Here is a 16,380-nt window from a genome sequence, read left to right as displayed (position 1 = left end):
TGTCCTTAGCTAAATGTGTATAATTTTAAGACTTTTTGCTTTCCTTTTCTCCCATTTAGTGTATGGTTTCTCTAGCCAGATCAGGAAAGGATCCCGGATGGTGAACCCTAGGAAGTGAGGTCTCAGTGGAAGGGTTTTAGTAGGTGAACAGACTTTCAGAAACTCATTGTGTTACTTAATTTGTATCTTTTTGATGCCTTATCTCAAAGCAGTTTCTGAAGGAGACAAGTTTTGGGGAAAAGACTGGTGAAAATAATCTGGTCTGAGAAATTATTTATTTTCGGTCTTTATGGGGCACTTAAGTCAATAATCCTTTCCTGATTATGCTTCTACAGTAGAGGTTCTTTGGAGCTACTATAATCAGTTTCTTGTTCTCTCTTTAATGTGGAATGGGGTCGAAGGGAAGGAACTTTCCTTTCTTCTTCTCCTCCTTCTTTCTTTTAAAAATTCTATTCCAGCTATATTTATTCATCTTTCTAGGTCCATTATTTGTTTTGGGGAAAAAAAAGAGCAAACTGAGTGGAAAATGAAGAGAACCAGTTATAAGAAGCCACTCTACCCCTTTATTTCAGTATTAAAAGTGGTATGTTTTTAGAAGATTGAGGTTTAAAGTTTCTTGCAACAATAAAATGCTATAATCCTCTTTGAGTTCAATAAGTAAACGTTATGTATATGGTAATAAAAGTTCCAAGTAATTTATGGTGACATTGATTATTGAAAGCTGACTTTCCTGCTTTTAGTTCAAAACTCTTCATGTAAGTTGGCAGGCTGAGTGACTGAATGAGGGGACCTTTCCCTTTAATCATAGTTACAAGTCCTTCAAAACAAGCTCTGTCTTGTGGCCTCTTTATCCATTCAATTGTGAGTCTTTGATTCTTTGAATTTAAAAAGCTATGATGCAAATCCATCTTATTTTTATCTCTCTATTGAAGGACAATATTATTATATTTTAGTCTCTAGAAAATAACAGAAAATGAATATCACATTTAGATAGAAAAATACTGCTAATATAGAATATTCATTTATATTTTGAAATTCAGTTTTTTTCAAAAGCTTGGAAGAGAACATTTTCAGCTAATTTTTGCTTCTTTCAAAATTTCTAATTTTTTAAGTATTATTTTTTGTTCACTAGGAGGTAACATAAATTTAAACTTCAAGTAAAATCTATTTAAAATTAGAATTGTTTTGTTAAAGTCAAAGCCTTTTGTTGTTGTTTTTAACTTACCATTGTTCATCTTGCAAAAAAAAAAAAAGTTTCTTACCTACTTACGAGTATATTTATGCTTTATGTATCTTGATTTTGACACGTGACTTGCCTCTCTCTGGCCCACATGGCCAAAGCCAGCTGAAAGAAGTTTCTCCACAGCCGGGTGCAGTGGTTCATGCCTGTAATCCCAGCACTTTGGGAGGCCAAGGTGGGCGGATCATGAGGTCAGGAGATTGAGACCACCCTGGCCAACATGGTGAAACCCCGTCTCTACTAAAAAATTCAAAAATTAACTGAACATGGTGGCACTTGCCTGTAATCCCAGCTACTTGGGAGGCTGAGGCAGGAGAATTGCTTGAACCAGGGAGTCAGAGGTTGCAGTGAGCCGAGATCACGCCACTGCACTCCAGCCTGGTGACAGAGTGAAACTCCGTTTCAAAAAAAAAAAAAAAAAAAGTTTCTCCACTTCAGAGGGGATGTGTAGAATTTTGAGAAGCTGGATAGCTATTCAGCTTGTGCTGAATCCAGGATCACTGGACAGTTTTCCTTATTCTTGTCCATCTTGTCATCTGTCTTATCACATGGCCCTTTTTTGGGCAGGTTGTATGGAAGGGGACATACATACACAGCAGAGTAATCAAAAGCTTGTGCCCTAGATGCAGATTGCCTTGGTCAAAAGCTCAGCACTACCGCTGATGAGCTTTGTAACTTTGGAGAATTTATTTACTGTTTTCATGCCAGTTTCCTTACCGGTAAATTAGAGATAAAAACATTTCTACCTTCACGGGCTGTTTTCCTGAGATAATACATGTCAAACACTGAGTCCAGTTCCTGGCATAAAGTGTTCAATAATGTTAAGTATTCTGTTAGTTTCAGTTTTTAAATGGTACCAGATTCTTGCCTTGGGATGCTATTGAGACGGCATAATGTATCTCAAGAAATATCGTCATGTTTTTTTAAAAATGATAAAACAATTTAGGACATACAGAGGCAACTGAATACAGAAATTTATACCCCCACCTCTAATGTTGCAGATTTACATGTTGTTTCCTGGGATTGGCTCTTTTCTCTGAAAAGGAGTCTAGGACAGTATTATCTCATGAAATTGATTTTTTTGAGGCACCCACATAAGCTGAACATTGTTCAAAAAGAACACAGGTTAGAAGCACAAGAGCAAGAAATTAATTTTATTGATTGATTGAGACAGGGTCTCTCTCTGTCACTCAGGCTGGAGTACAGTGGCACGATCATAGCTCACTGCAGCCTCGACCTCCTGGGCTCAAGCGATCCTCCTACCTCAGCCTCTTGAGCAGCTTGGAGTACAAACAGGAGCCATATCTTCAAGCTCAGGAGATCACGCTTAGTGAATTGGTGTTTAGTTAGTGCTGCTGTGTTTTTTTTGTGTGAGTGTCTCGCCTGATGGAAATCCATGCATTCCATGACTATATGATTGTCCACTGTGCTGGAAATACCGTAGTGGGCATACTCACAGAGCCCTGCTTCTGCAGCCCTCACATCCCAGTGGAGGAAGAAGGCCGCAAACACGGTGCTTCAGATGGGGCAGAAGTGGGTGATGGGCTAGAGAGTGAATCGAAGGGGCGATTCTGCCACCAGGGGACACAGGGCGATTTTTGGTTGTCACACTGGGGGAGGGGGTACTACTGCCATCTGATGGGTAGAGAGCAGGGATGCTGATAAACATCCTGTAAGACACAGGGACCCCCACCCCACAAGCGTTATCTGGCCCCAAATGTCAGTAGGGCTGAGGTTGAGAAACCTTGTTCTAGATTAAGTGGTCAGGGAAGCCTTGCAGGGGAGGGGACATTTGGGCCAGCACCTGAGTGATAAGAATGAGCCGTCAGCCAGGCGCGGTGGCTCACGCCTGTAATCCCAGTACTTTGAGAGGCCGAGGGGGGCATTGTGCTTGAGCTCACAAGTTCGAGACCAGCCTGGGCAACATGGTGAAACCCTGTCTCTACTAAAAATACAAAAATTAGCCCGGCATGGTGGTGCGTGCCTGTAATCCCAGCTATTCAGGAGGCTGAGGCAGGAGAATCGCTTGAACCTGTGAACCTAGGAAGAAGAGGTTGCAGTGAGCTGAGATGGCACCACTGTACTCCAGCCTGGGTGACACAGTGAGACTCTGTCTCAAAAAATAAAAAAAATAAAAAAATAATGAGCTGTCTACGACAATATTTGTAGGAGGCGCATTTGGGGAAGAGGAACTATCAAGAACAAAGTCCCTGAGGCCTGGGTGGCTGTGGAAGGAGCAGAGAGAAGGCTGATATGGGTGGGATGAGTGAAGTGGGCTGGGGATAGATCACATAGGGTTTTGTGGTTGTTGTAAGGTTTTTTCAAGTGACTAACTGGGCTTTTGAGTTATCAGAGAGTTTGAATATTGGTGTTTGTTTATTGTTTTGTTTTTATTTTGAAACAGAGTCTCCCTCTGTTGCCCAGGCTGGAGTGCAGTGGCGCCATCTCGGCTCACTGCCAGCTCCGCCTCCTGGGTTCACGCCATTCTCCTGCCTCAGCCTCCCGAGTAGTTGGGACTACAGGCGCCCGCCACCACACCCGGCTAATTTTTTGTGTTTTTAGTAGAGACGAGGTTTCACCGTGTTAGCCAGGATGGTCTCAATCTCCTGACCTCGTGATCCGCCCACTTTGGCCTCCCAAAGTGCTAGGATTACAGGCGTGAGCCACCGCGCCCTGTCGAATATTGTGCATTGTTTTGAATTTTTCTCTTTGATTTTATTTTCCACAGAATTATGGCCTCGAAACTGATAATATGAAGAACTTGGTTCTGAAACTGAGAGCATCTTCCCACAATTTACAGAATTACATAAGTAGCCGACGGAAAAGTCCCGCTTACGATGGCAACACCTCCCGCAAGGCCCCCAATGAGTTCCTGACCTCTGTGGTGGAGCTCATCGGCGCCGCCAAGGCCCTGCTGGCGTGGCTGGACCGGTAAGTTGGAGATGTGCCTTTTGCTGCCCTGCAAGAGTAGATAGAGTCCAAACTGCATGGAAGCTGTACTTTGTCTTAGGAAAAGGAACCATTGTTCTTTTCATATCATTTTTACCGGCTCTTAAGGAGTCCTCGATCAGTGGTAGATTTTAGGATTCCTTTGCCAGTTAACTTAAAAGGTTAATAGCAGGAACAAATTAACCTCAGCTTAGAGAAGAGTGAAACTGTGCTAAAGGTTGTGTTTTACTGAGATTAAACATTAATGGTTGAGGATTTGATTGGTATGAAAGCTGTTAGTTGACTTCAGAAGGGATGTTAACTGTCAATTTTTGGTTTTGTTTTTTTTTTAATCTATTCCTTCTCTCTTTCTATTCAGATTCCTATTTTATGTGTCACTTGAGAGAAAACAGTTAAATAAAAACTAATTTAATACAAAATTTAGCTGGGCCTGGTGGCACATGCCTGTAATCCCAGCTACTCGGGAGGCTGAAGCGGGAGAGTTGCTTGAACCTGGGAGGCGTAGATTGCAGTGAGCCAAGATCATCCCACTGCACTCCAGCCTGGGCGACAGAGTGAGACACAGTCTCAAACAAAACAAAACAAAAAGGAATTTAGAGTAGCCCATGGGGTAGCTATGCTTACCAACATCCAGTGGGATCCCAGTGGATTCTCCCTACCCCTTTTTAAGAGGACTGTTGTTACCTTCTAGGGCTCCGTTTACAGGGATCACTGATTTCTCAGTCACGAAGAACAAAATTATCCAGCTTTGCTTGGACCTGACCACTACAGTCCAGAAGGTCAGTAGTATGTCATTTTCACTTTCTTTTTTTTTTTTTTTTTTGCTTTTCCTCTTCTTGAAAGGATTTTCATGCAGGTATGAAGTACTACTCTCCTCTCCCCACCTCAGTTTTTTTCCCATCAGAACTGGGAAGAGATGAAAGGCTTTAAATTAGATGATTGTAAAGATGGTTTCTCTGAAAACTGACCAGTGGCCTTTGAATTAAAGATTACCTTTTTTTGTGTGTTTTAAAATAGTCGAACTAATAGTTCCTGTACTTCCCCTAAAATGTTAGAGCACTTAATTTTTTTTTTTAATGAAAATTCTGGAGTAACTAATTTGCATGATAGTCTTTGTTCTGAGTACTTTACTATATCTGCTTCTTAATTTTCTTTTCATTTTGGCCTCTTGTTGTTGGATTTACCAGTCAGGATGGGCTAGGTTGTGGTACAGTAACAAACAACCCCCAAACCTCAAACCTTAGCAGTTTATTCCTTGATTATTTACATCCAAATGGGTCAGGGGTAGAGGGCAATCACCTCCAACTCCTCATTTCAAGATGTATACAGGACATAGGTTGACAGAATCACTAGTATGTCATGTTGCCTTTCCCCAAGGCAGAAAGGTAAAAACCATGAAGGTCCTCACACTGACTGATGTTCTGGACTGCAAGTGACACATGTCAATTTCACTCATGGCTCATTGCCCAGACCTAGGTATCTTAGTAAAGGCTCAGGAAGTTTTATATTAGCCAGTCTGTAACTGATTGAGCTTCTGTGATCTTAATTTAAAAAAAAATTTCTTCTTGGACCATCAGCTCTTAGGACTACCTTCTGTCCTGTTACTTGGCGTGCAGCAGATGCTTGTAAAATATTTTTGAATTGAATTGAGGCTATGAAATGGAAGGAAGAGCTTGTTGTTTTTTCACGTCCCACTTGGTTCTAAAATTCTGTTTCCACATTTGTTTCTACTGCTGATTTGGCAAAACATAAAGAACATCCTCCCTTCTGTCCTGACCATGCCATAACAGAGATGCAATTCTGAAAAGCCGTGCGTTTTCTGGTTGTTTCTGGAATGTGAATTGTGAACTTTGTCTCTGCACGTGGCAGTTGTTTGCTCTAGTCCTGAGCAGCCATTGTTCTCAAGGCACGTGGATTTTTGAGGTCATGATCTTAGAAAGGTGCTCAGAGCAAGTAAAGTAGCTTCTGAGTTTTTGCTCTTTTTTATGGTGCATAAAGTAATTTTGACAAAAAAGAGTCTGATACCAGTTGTGATGCATTAGTCATACAGCCATGAAGGCATGGCGTTTGTGGTTGAAGGCATTTCCCTGATACCTACCTTGAGTGTCCATTTTCTCCCTTGCTTCCCTCTTCCCGTAATATTTTCCTCATATTTTGATTTTGTTTTATTTTTAAGAGACAGGGTCTCACTCTGTTGCTTAGGTTGAAGTGCAGGGGTGTAATCATGGCTCACTGCAGCCTCGACCTCCTTGCTCAAGGAATCCTTCCACTTTAGCCTCCTGGATAGCTGGGACTGCAGGTGCATGCTACCATGCCCAGCTAATTTTTAAATTTTGTAGAGACAGGGTCTTGCTATGTTACCCAGGCTGGTCTCAAACTCCTGGCCTCGAGTAATTCCCCTGCCTCTACCTCCCAAAGCACTGAGATTACAGGCATAAGCCACTGCACCTGGCCCTGTTTTGATTTTTAACAGAGTTTACTAGCGATCAATTAAATGAAAGAGTTAAATATTGTGATTAGCAAATGGGAAAGTTTTGCTTGTTGGTACATTTGTGTTTTATTGTGAAGGGTCCTCAACTGTGTGGCTGATTCAGGCTGTCCCCACTGCAATGTAGGGAGAGGAGAGAAAGGGATGAAAGTGAAGGCAGAGGGGGTCATGTTTGTTTCACGGGGTGAACTTCTGCCTGAGCAAGTTGATGTTGGCTTCCGAGGTATTTGGACACTTCTTTCAATACATTTTTATTTAGCACTTATTCTGTGTCTGCTGCCCTGGGATACCAGAGTGAATAAACAGATAAAAAGTCCCTGAGCTTCTGGAGCATACAGTCTCTGGGAGAGAGAAAATGGATAGATAAGCAGACTTTTATATATGAATATATGTAGTTATATAAAGGTAGAGCAATGCTAGGGAGGGAAGGCGCACAGGAGGAGTGAGGGGAGTACAGTTTGAGATACGTGCCTAGAGTCGCCTCCTTGAGAAGGTGACACTTGAATAATTCAGCCAGGAGAAGTCTGTGCTTGTCTGATGGGATGGGCTTATGCATCATCTCAAGTGCTACTTTTCCTGGTAATTGTAGAGGGGTCGATCGTTATGAACTGATGATTAAATAAAAAAATCTTCCCATAGGAGGTACATGTCCTGGTCACATCAGAAAGGTACCTGTGAGCATCTTCGTTGCACCTGCCCAGCTTATTGGGGCCTAAGAATGCCTGGGACATGATGAATGGTGCTTTTTAAATGTGTGTTATATGAATGAAATAATGCTTTGGACAGATAGGCTGCTGAGAATTTGGCTTTTGTCAGAACTCAAGGGACACAAGAGGTATTAGTTTTGTTTGTTTCCGCGTTCATTTTCTGTTTCTCTTTTTCCTGTGGTGCTCACAGAGGGAGGTTAGTCTAGTGGTTAAGAGCATATTCTTCACAGAGAGACAGCTATAGGTTCAAATCCTACCTCTACCATTAATTAGCCCTGGGGCCTTGGACGAGTCACTTATAATTTTTGAACCTCAATTTTCTCATTTACAGAATGGGAATACAAATATTTACCTTACCAGATAATTTGGTGGGATTTCTACAAGTTAATGTTGAGTTAAAAAAGAAAAAAGGCAAAAAAAAAAAAGTGTGGTATGAAGATAAATGGTTACCATAAATACCTAAAATGCATGTGTGTGTGTGTGTGTTTGTGTGTGTATATATAAAACACGCATCCTATACAAACTTGTATACAAAGTAATATGTAAATACAGTGGATAATTTGGAAAAAAAGTTGTGTTTACTCTGGCAGGGGGAGAGAGAGGGAGGGAATGTAGGAGCCAAGGCAAAAAAAGAGAACAAAAAATTTTATTTATAAAAATCATGTATATGACCACATTTGTGTAAAATTAGATATGGATAAATAATATAAAATACTTAAAAAATAATACCTACTCCAAAAGATTGTTATGAAGATTAAATGAGATATAAGATGTGGGCCGGGTGTGGTGGCTCATGCCTGTAATCCCAGAACTTTGGGAGGCCGAGGCGGGTGGATCACGAGGTCAGGAGATCGAGATACAACACGTGAAAAGCACAGTGCCTGCTTCAGAAGGAGTAGACTGTGGCAGGAAATACAAAAATCTTGCCTTGTACTTGTTTTCTGGAATCAAATTTGATAGTTTAAAGAGAAGAACTGGACAAATATACTGCCCTTATTCTCTGGTATTTTTTTGTTTTAAATTTGAACGGTTTTGAAGGAGTAAGACTGATATGTAAATATATATCAGGATATCATTTTCTGAACTTAGATTGAAAAGTATGTTTCTTGACAAGTGCTCTTGACAAGCACATATTCTGTAGTAATTGAAGAACATAGCTGGGAGTGGTGGCTCACGCCTATAATCCCTGAACTTTGGGAGGCCAGGGCGGGTAGATCACCTGAGGTCAGGAGTTCGAGACTAGTCTGGCAAACATGGCGAAACCCCATCTGTACTAAAAATACAAAAATCACCCAGGGCATGGTGGCAGACACCTATATATCCCAGCTACTTGGGAGGCTAAGGCAGGAGAATCACTTGAACCTGGGTGGCGGAGGTTGCAGTCAGCCAAGATCGCGCCACTTCACTCCAGCCTGGGTGAAAGACCGAAACTCCATCTCAAAAAAAAAAAAAGAACATAGGTGCTTTGGCAAATGGTGATGTTTGTGCATCTGTGCGCTCAGATACACACAAATTAGAAGTTACAAACTTGATGAATGAGTTGAGTGTGGCTTACCCCATGTGTGTTGTGATGGTAGCAATGAGATTGAACGTGCCAGGGGACTTCACATTCTTTTGCAGCTGCTTGACAGAAGATCTGTTGACTCTTTGGGAAGACATCTGTCTTTGCCATTCATTCCTTTTAACTGGGGAATTGGAGGAATAAAAGTTGTATCTCTTTCCAGTGACAAAGAACGTGTTCTGCCTGAGCCTTTATTCTTGGTGTCCCTGTCTGTGAAGAGACATTTGCTTGTCCCATCTCTCTTCTACATCTTGCCGTCCTCCCTTCTTCTTCTTGTGGTGACATCCTTCCTTCCATCCATCTCTGCATCCTTCCTTCCATTAATAATTTATGAGTCCTCTAATTTGAAGGATACATATTGCTGCTTCTTTTCTCCTGCAAGGAAACTGCACATTTCTTTTAAGAAATTTCTTCATTTCTTAACATTTTTTCAGCTGTAGTCCTACACCAAGTACAAGGATAGATCTTCCCGTTCAGTGTTGAGGCTGTAATTTGAGATGAAGGACCCCAAGGTGGGAAGGGATTGAGATCTGTATTTCCAGTGTAGTCTCCTCATGTCGTGATGCCGTGAAAACTGAAATAGAGACGGCAAGAGAGACACAATGGCACTGGCAGGTGCTGAGTTTCAGTCTGGAAAGAAATAGGAAAATGACGCCAGATGTGTTGGTGCACACCTGGAGGCCCAGCTACTAGAGGCTGAGATGGGAAGATCTCTTGAGCCCAGGAGTTTGAGACCAGCCTGGGCAACATAACAAGATAGTATCTTAACAACAACAACAAAAAGAATTAGGAAAATGAGCAATATTTGTCCCTGAGAAAACTGAATGGAAAGAAAACAAGCCTGCCAGGCTCAATGGCTCAGGCCTTTAATCCCAGCACTTTGGGAGGCCAAGTCGGGAGGATTGCTTGAGACCTGCCTGGGCAATATAGTGAGACCTCTATATTAAAAAAAAAAAATTAAGGAGTTAGCCAAGCGTGGTGGTGTGTGCCTGTAGTCCCAGCTACTTGGGAGGCTGAGGTGGGAGGATTGCTTGAGCTTGGGAAGCGGAGGCTGCAGTGAGCCATGTTCGTGCCACTGCACTGCGGCCTGGGTGACAGAGCGACACCCTGTGTCACACGAAAAGAAAGCAAGCCATGGAAGCAGAAGAGGAAAAGACTGCTGCTGAGTGCTGACTGTGTCTCAGGTGTATATCCACGCTTGACACATGCCATTGTGCATCCATGCTTGACACATGCCATCACACCGAATTCTCAGGTGTGCATCCATGCTTGACGCGTGCCATCACACCGAATTCTCAGCAGGTGTGCATCCTTGCTTGACACATGCCATTGTGCATCCATGCTTGACACATGCCATCACACTGAATTCTCAGCAGGTGTGCATCCACGCTTGACGCGTGCCGTCACACCGAATTCTCAGGTGTGCATCCATGCTTGACGCGTGCCATCACACCGAATTCTCAGCAGGTGTGCATCCATGCTTGACACATGCCATTGTGTATCCATGCTTGACACATGCCATCACACTGAATTCTCAGCAGGTGTGCATCCACGCTTGACGCGTGCCATCACACCGAATTCTCAGCAAATCTCAGAGGTAGGCTTTGTTATCACCCCATTTTAGAAAGAAGGAAACTAAGGCTCAGAGAAGTTAAACCTACTGCACAAGGCTGCTCAGTTCCTGAGAAGGCAGAATAGGAGGAGAGGCAGGGGGGTGCTGAGTGCCACCCAGGCTGGGCCTCTGCTGCCAGGTGACCCAGGGCTGTGAGAAGCTCAGCTCACTGTCCAGCCTGGGAGGGTCGGTGACTTGGTTTTGCACTCATTTTTCCATTCCATTGCCTTCATGCCAAAAAACAATGTGAAGTCATGCCTGCAGCTGCTTCCTCTCGGCAGGAATGGGTGTGGGAACCACGTTCACAGTGGCGGGAGGTGAGAGGGAGTCCTTTCACACGCCAACTGGAACAATTTGGGAGGCGGGAACCTCCTTGTGCTGCTGTCTCCGTCACCACCGCAGTCACCACTGCAGGGAACCGATATTCTTGGTGGCCTCTTGGATCCCTCAAGGAATCAAGTTGTAGGAACCTTGAGGTCACAAGTCTACCTTGTTCTTGGGCTCTGGTGTATTGAGAGTTGGTCTCTGCCTCTAGGTGATGGTCTCCCTGAAGTGACAGTGCTTGTATTAATTTAGAGATTTGTGGGCTGGGTGTGGTGACCAATGCCTGTAATCCTAGCATTTTGGGAGGCTGAGGCAGGTGGATGGCTTGAGTCTAGGAATTCAAGATCAGCCTGGGCAACATGGTGAAACCCCGTCTCTACAAAGAATACAAAAATTAGCCAGGTGTGGTGGCATGCACCTGTAGTCCCAGTTGCTTGGGAGGCTGAGGATCACTTGAGCCCAGGAGGTCAAGGCTGCCGGTGAGCTGAGATTGCACCATTGCATTCCCACTTGGGCGAGAGAGTGAGACCTTGTCTAAAAAAAAAAAAAAAGGAATTTGTAGTGAAAGATTATAGACACAAAGATAAAGTATTAGTTTTATTTCTAGCACACGATCACATATGTATACTGTGTTTCTAAGATTGAAATGTGTTTAACAAGTCTGCCAGACAGTATTAATAGGGGATGAGCCATAATGGTAGTTGACAGTTTAGTTTTATCTACAAGATAGAATTGGAAAAGCACATTTGGAGCTATAATTATTCCTGTTTACAGAAGCTGCTCCTGTAGTTTAAGATAATATCAAATTCACACATGTAAAAATACATTTCTAAATTTATTTTTTTTAAGTCTTTTCTCTCTAGGCTGCTCTTTTCCTGAGAGTCAGTATAAATTTTAGGAGCAGTCATTATTATTGTTTCCTACATTTTTATCTAGTAGAAAAAATTTTAAACAAATGTAAGAAGACAATAAAAGTCTGATTATTAAATCATATAGAGTAGAAACTGGTAGGCATCTTCCTCCTTCAGAAGTAGTAAAAAATGACCTAAAAATGACTTTTTGATTGACGTGAAAAATCTTCACCTGACAATTCCAACACAGTTGATTAACATTTTGTCATGTACATAAAAGAATTAGCATTATCTTTAAGATTGTCCTAACTTGGGATTATAGTTAATAGGGCTGAATAAACTCTATAGAATCTAGTTGTATTGATTTTTTTTTTCTGCATGCATTCTGCAGTATAGGTTGAAATCCTTTGCTACAGATGAGTTCTAGAAGGTTAACTGTGAAAGTTTCACATTGGCAATTTCACTTTGGCAGCTTTTAGACAGGACAATGGTGATTCCTATAATCAGCTAACCCAGTTCATACAGTGTTCCAAGCCTTTTGTTCTTAAGCTGAATAAATAATGCTTTGCATTCCAGCCCTTTATTTCATGTCATCAATAGCATACCTCAAGACCACTTTTTTGGCAGTGTGTTAATGAATCTTTGTTGAACCCTTTTCTTCTATCAAGGACTGAAATATCTGATTTAATCTCAGTGGTGCTTAAAATAAACTTTTGTGGCTGAGTTTACTCAAGCCCTTATTTGAAAGCTATTCTTATAGGCAGGCCCGGAGCTAAAGACTGCCAGCTTGTTGGCCCACTGCTGTCTGTTCCTGGGGGCACATTGGGAGCCGTCATCAGGTTTCTTGACTTGGACTTCTGACTTACTACTCTCTGGACAGTCTGGAGAGTAGGTGGATTTCAGTTCAGTTATTTTTGTAAGTTTTCAAATTAAGTAATTGGCCAAGTGGGTTCCTTGGATGAGAACTCCTTAGGTCAGGGGAGAGCAGGACCTTCGGAAGGTGCAAATGTCAGCTCTGTTCCCACTCTGCCCTCTCATTCCCATCCCAGTCCTGCAGGACTGTGCAGGCTGACGGGTGTGTCAGGGACCATCTTGAGCTGCAGAAAATATCTAGAAAGCTAGGCCAACAGTTCTGAACGTTTTTAACTCTTGTACTTAGTATTCATTTTCTCCATCCCCTTCTTTAGGATTGCTTTGTAGCGGAAATGGAGGATAAAGTTTTAACTGTGGTAAGTATACATTCTAAAAGTTATTGTAAAATTCATTTTCCAAAGGCAGTGGGAATCACATTAAGTAAATGCCCTGTGGCTAATTACTTCAGGAGATACTTTGAAATATTGGCTTTTGGGACATGAGTTTTTAAATTTAGGTGGAAGGGAAAGCATAAAAGTTATTTAACAAGACCAACTACTGTGAAAATTCCTGTGCTTAAATTAACTACATTGAGTCTCTGTTTTATTTTTTTTTCTGAACATTTTATCAGGATATAGTTATATGTATATTGCTAGCTAGCGTGCTAGTCAGGATTGAACTGATGTGCAAATTTCACTTTAGGACCATTTTGATTTAAGAAAAAAATTCTTGGCAAAAACCTTATGATGGAGGGGGGATGTGCTGTAACTGTTTAAGGAGCATTTTGTAACTATTCATCATCACTTCCTCCTTTTGACATACGCCAGCCTGTGCTCTTTTGATAAGGCCTTCCTCCTACTGATGTTGAGGAATTTAGCAATGAAACTGCTATAAATATATTTTCCATAAATAGGGAGGCCAAACAAATTGGAGGAATGTAAAAAGTATCACTTCTTGGATTCTCCCCCTTGGAAAGAAAAATCACTCTTTGGAATTTCCTGATTTCTTTGGTTGTTTAATTTTGAAAGGTTAGATGAGTCTGATTGGGGAAATACCACACGTAGCCACTGTGACTTCTATAAGGAGACCACTTAATAGGGATCCTCTCATTGTCTCTTTAGTTTTACCTTGTCAGTGTTTGGCATTCAAAGAATGTGAGTGATCACTAAAAAGATGATAGACCTAAATGTAAAATGCAAAACTATAAACCATCTAAAAGATAACATAGGGGAAAATTTGGGTGACTGTCAGTTTTGCAATGAGTTTTCAGATAGAACACCAAAAGCATAATTCATGAAAGAAAAATTGATAAGGTAGACTTCATTAAAATTAAAAACTGCTATGTGAAATGCACTGTTAAGAGAATGAAAAGACAAGCCACAGACTGGGAGGATATATATTTTCAAAACACCTATCAGATAAAGGACTTGTATCCAAAATATACAAAGAACAAGAACAAAATATACAAAAAACAAGAATAAGAAGACAAACAACCCAATTAAAAAGGAGGCAAAAGATCTGAACAGGTACTTCACCAAAGAATACATACAAATGGCAAATAAGCCTATGAAGAGATGTTCAATGTCATTTGTATTAGGGAATTGTAAATTAAAACAACAATGAGATACTGCTATATACCTATTACATAGGCTAAAATATGAAACACTGACAACACCAAACACTGCTGAGGTTGTGGAGCAACAGGAACGCTCGTTAATTGCTGGTGGAAATGCAAAATGGTGCAGGCAGTTTGGAGGACAATTTGGAAGTTTCTTACAAAACTAAACATATTCTTACCATATGATCCAACAGTTGTGCTCCTACATATTTACCCAAAGGAGTTGAAAATTTACATCAAAAAATGTGCACAGGATGTTTATAGCAGATTTACTCAAAATTGCCAAAAAAGTTGGAAGCAACCTTAATGTCTCTCAATAGATGAATGGATAAACAAACTGTTGTACATCTATAAAATAGACTATTATTCAGCAATAAAAAAGAAATAAGCTATCAAGTCATGAAAAGATATGGAGGAAACTTACAAGCATGTTGTTAATTGAAATAAGGCAGTCTGAAAAGGCTACATGCTGCATAATTCTGACTATTTGACTTTCTAGAAAATCAAAACCACAGAGACAGTAAAAAGATCTATGTTTGCCAGGGGTTCATGGTGAGGGTTGGGGTGGTGGATAATTAGGTTGCATACAGGGGATATTTAGGACATTGAAACTATCCTATATGATACTGTAATGATGGATACGTGACATTAGGCATTTGTCAGAACTCATAGAGTGTACAACACAAAAAGTGAACCCTAATATAAATTATAGATGTTAGTTGATAATAATGTCTCAATATTAGTTCATAATTTGGTTTTGGTGGCTTTTTTTTTTTTTTTGACAGAGTCTCACTCTGTTACCCAGGCTAGAGTGCAGTGGTGCAACTCGGCTTACTGCAACCTCTGCCTCTGAGGTTCAAGCAATTCTGCAGCCTCAGCCTCCCGAGTAGCTGGGGTTACAGGCACACGCCACCATGCCCGTCTAATTTTTGTATTTTTAGTAGAGATGGAGTTTTGCCATATTGGTCAGGCTGGTCTTGAACTCCTGACTTCAGGTGATCCCCCCACCTCAGCCTCCCAAAGTGCTGGGATTACAGGCATGAGCCACTGTGCCCGGCCTAGTTTGTCATTTATAACAAATGCACCACACTAGTACAAGATGTTAATAATAGAGGAAACTGGGAATGGAGGCTGGTGGTGGAGGGGATATATGGGAACTCAATGTACTTTTTGTTCAATTTTTTTTTTATAAACCTGAAACAGCTTAAAAAAGTAAAGTCCATTAAAAAAATGGCTTAGTCTCAAAACAATTTTTTTTTTTTTTTACCTTGTCAATATTTGGTATTCAGAGACTGTGAGCAATCATTGAAAAGTCACGTAGGTGGCCTGGGAGAGATGATTCCACTTCATTGCTGAAAGGGGATTTCTGCCTGGCCTGTGCTCTTCAGTGGTCATAAAGGAGCTAATATAAAAGCTGCCTTTTCTAAACAAAGCTGAAATAGTGGCGCTATTCCCACAGATGGTAAACATGGAGTCTAAATGCCATGCATTCACTGAGCAGAATTATCAAAATGATTGCCAACCAGAACTAACGATTATAGGTGAAATGCATTTCCCTAAAAATCAGCTTGAGATAAACTTGGTTAATGATTGAACTTTCCTATTTGCTTCTCCAATTCTAGGTCAAGGTTTTAAATGGCATCTGTGACAAAACAATCCGATCTACCACAGATCCTGTGATGAGCCAGTGTGCATGTCTGGAGGAAGTTCACTTACCAAACATTAAACCTGGGGAAGGCCTGGTAAGTTCTAATAACACTTGTTTTATTTTCAGATAACATACATCATCATTTACTAAATTTTTAAAAAAATTCCTTATCGCTTTCACTATAATTCTGAAAAGTAGAATTAATTTAGACTGCCTTCCATTATGTAATTAGGAATGTGCTATCTTGAATCCTGTTGATATGTTTTCTATCCACAAAGTATAAAAATAAATACAGTTTAAAAACTGTATACTCGTATTTTGAAGATAACACTTTATTTTTAGGACTTCGCAATGCAAGGAAATATAAAACACTTACACAAAGGAAAGATGGTCTCTGGGTACAAAAATAACATCTGCTCTGAAAGTATTAGCTCTTAGGATGAATGTGAGAAGGGACTGGCTGAAGGCAATGATTCTTAAGAAGGGTTTAGAAATGTTTCATAAGTAATATATGAGCTATATCATAACAG

The 16,380-nt window shown here is 41.0% G+C and overlaps 1 protein-coding gene across 5 annotated transcripts in view; it reads left to right on the top strand.

Annotated features, from left to right (window-relative positions):
• Positions 1-16,380, top strand: part of CNKSR3 (CNKSR family member 3) — a 105,000-nt gene that overhangs the window by 64,020 nt on the left and 24,600 nt on the right. For 4 of the 5 annotated variants that reach the window (XM_054686438.2, XM_016956501.2, XM_054686437.2 and 1 more), the window contains exons 3-6: positions 3,969-4,171; positions 4,881-4,968; positions 12,920-12,961; positions 15,825-15,944. In XM_054686438.2, the coding sequence (XP_054542413.1) occupies positions 3,969-4,171; positions 4,881-4,968; positions 12,920-12,961; positions 15,825-15,944 (453 nt within the window). The remainder of the gene's footprint in view (positions 1-3,968; positions 4,172-4,880; positions 4,969-12,919; positions 12,962-15,824; positions 15,945-16,380) is intronic. The other variant, XM_016956502.3, reaches the window with a different exon arrangement.

Source organism: Pan troglodytes, chromosome 5, assembly GCF_028858775.2.
Source record: "Pan troglodytes isolate AG18354 chromosome 5, NHGRI_mPanTro3-v2.0_pri, whole genome shotgun sequence".
In the NCBI taxonomy this organism is placed as follows: Eukaryota; Metazoa; Chordata; class Mammalia; order Primates; family Hominidae; genus Pan; species Pan troglodytes.
Note: the sequence above shows the minus strand (reverse complement) of the source record. Positions and strands in the feature narration are given on the sequence as shown.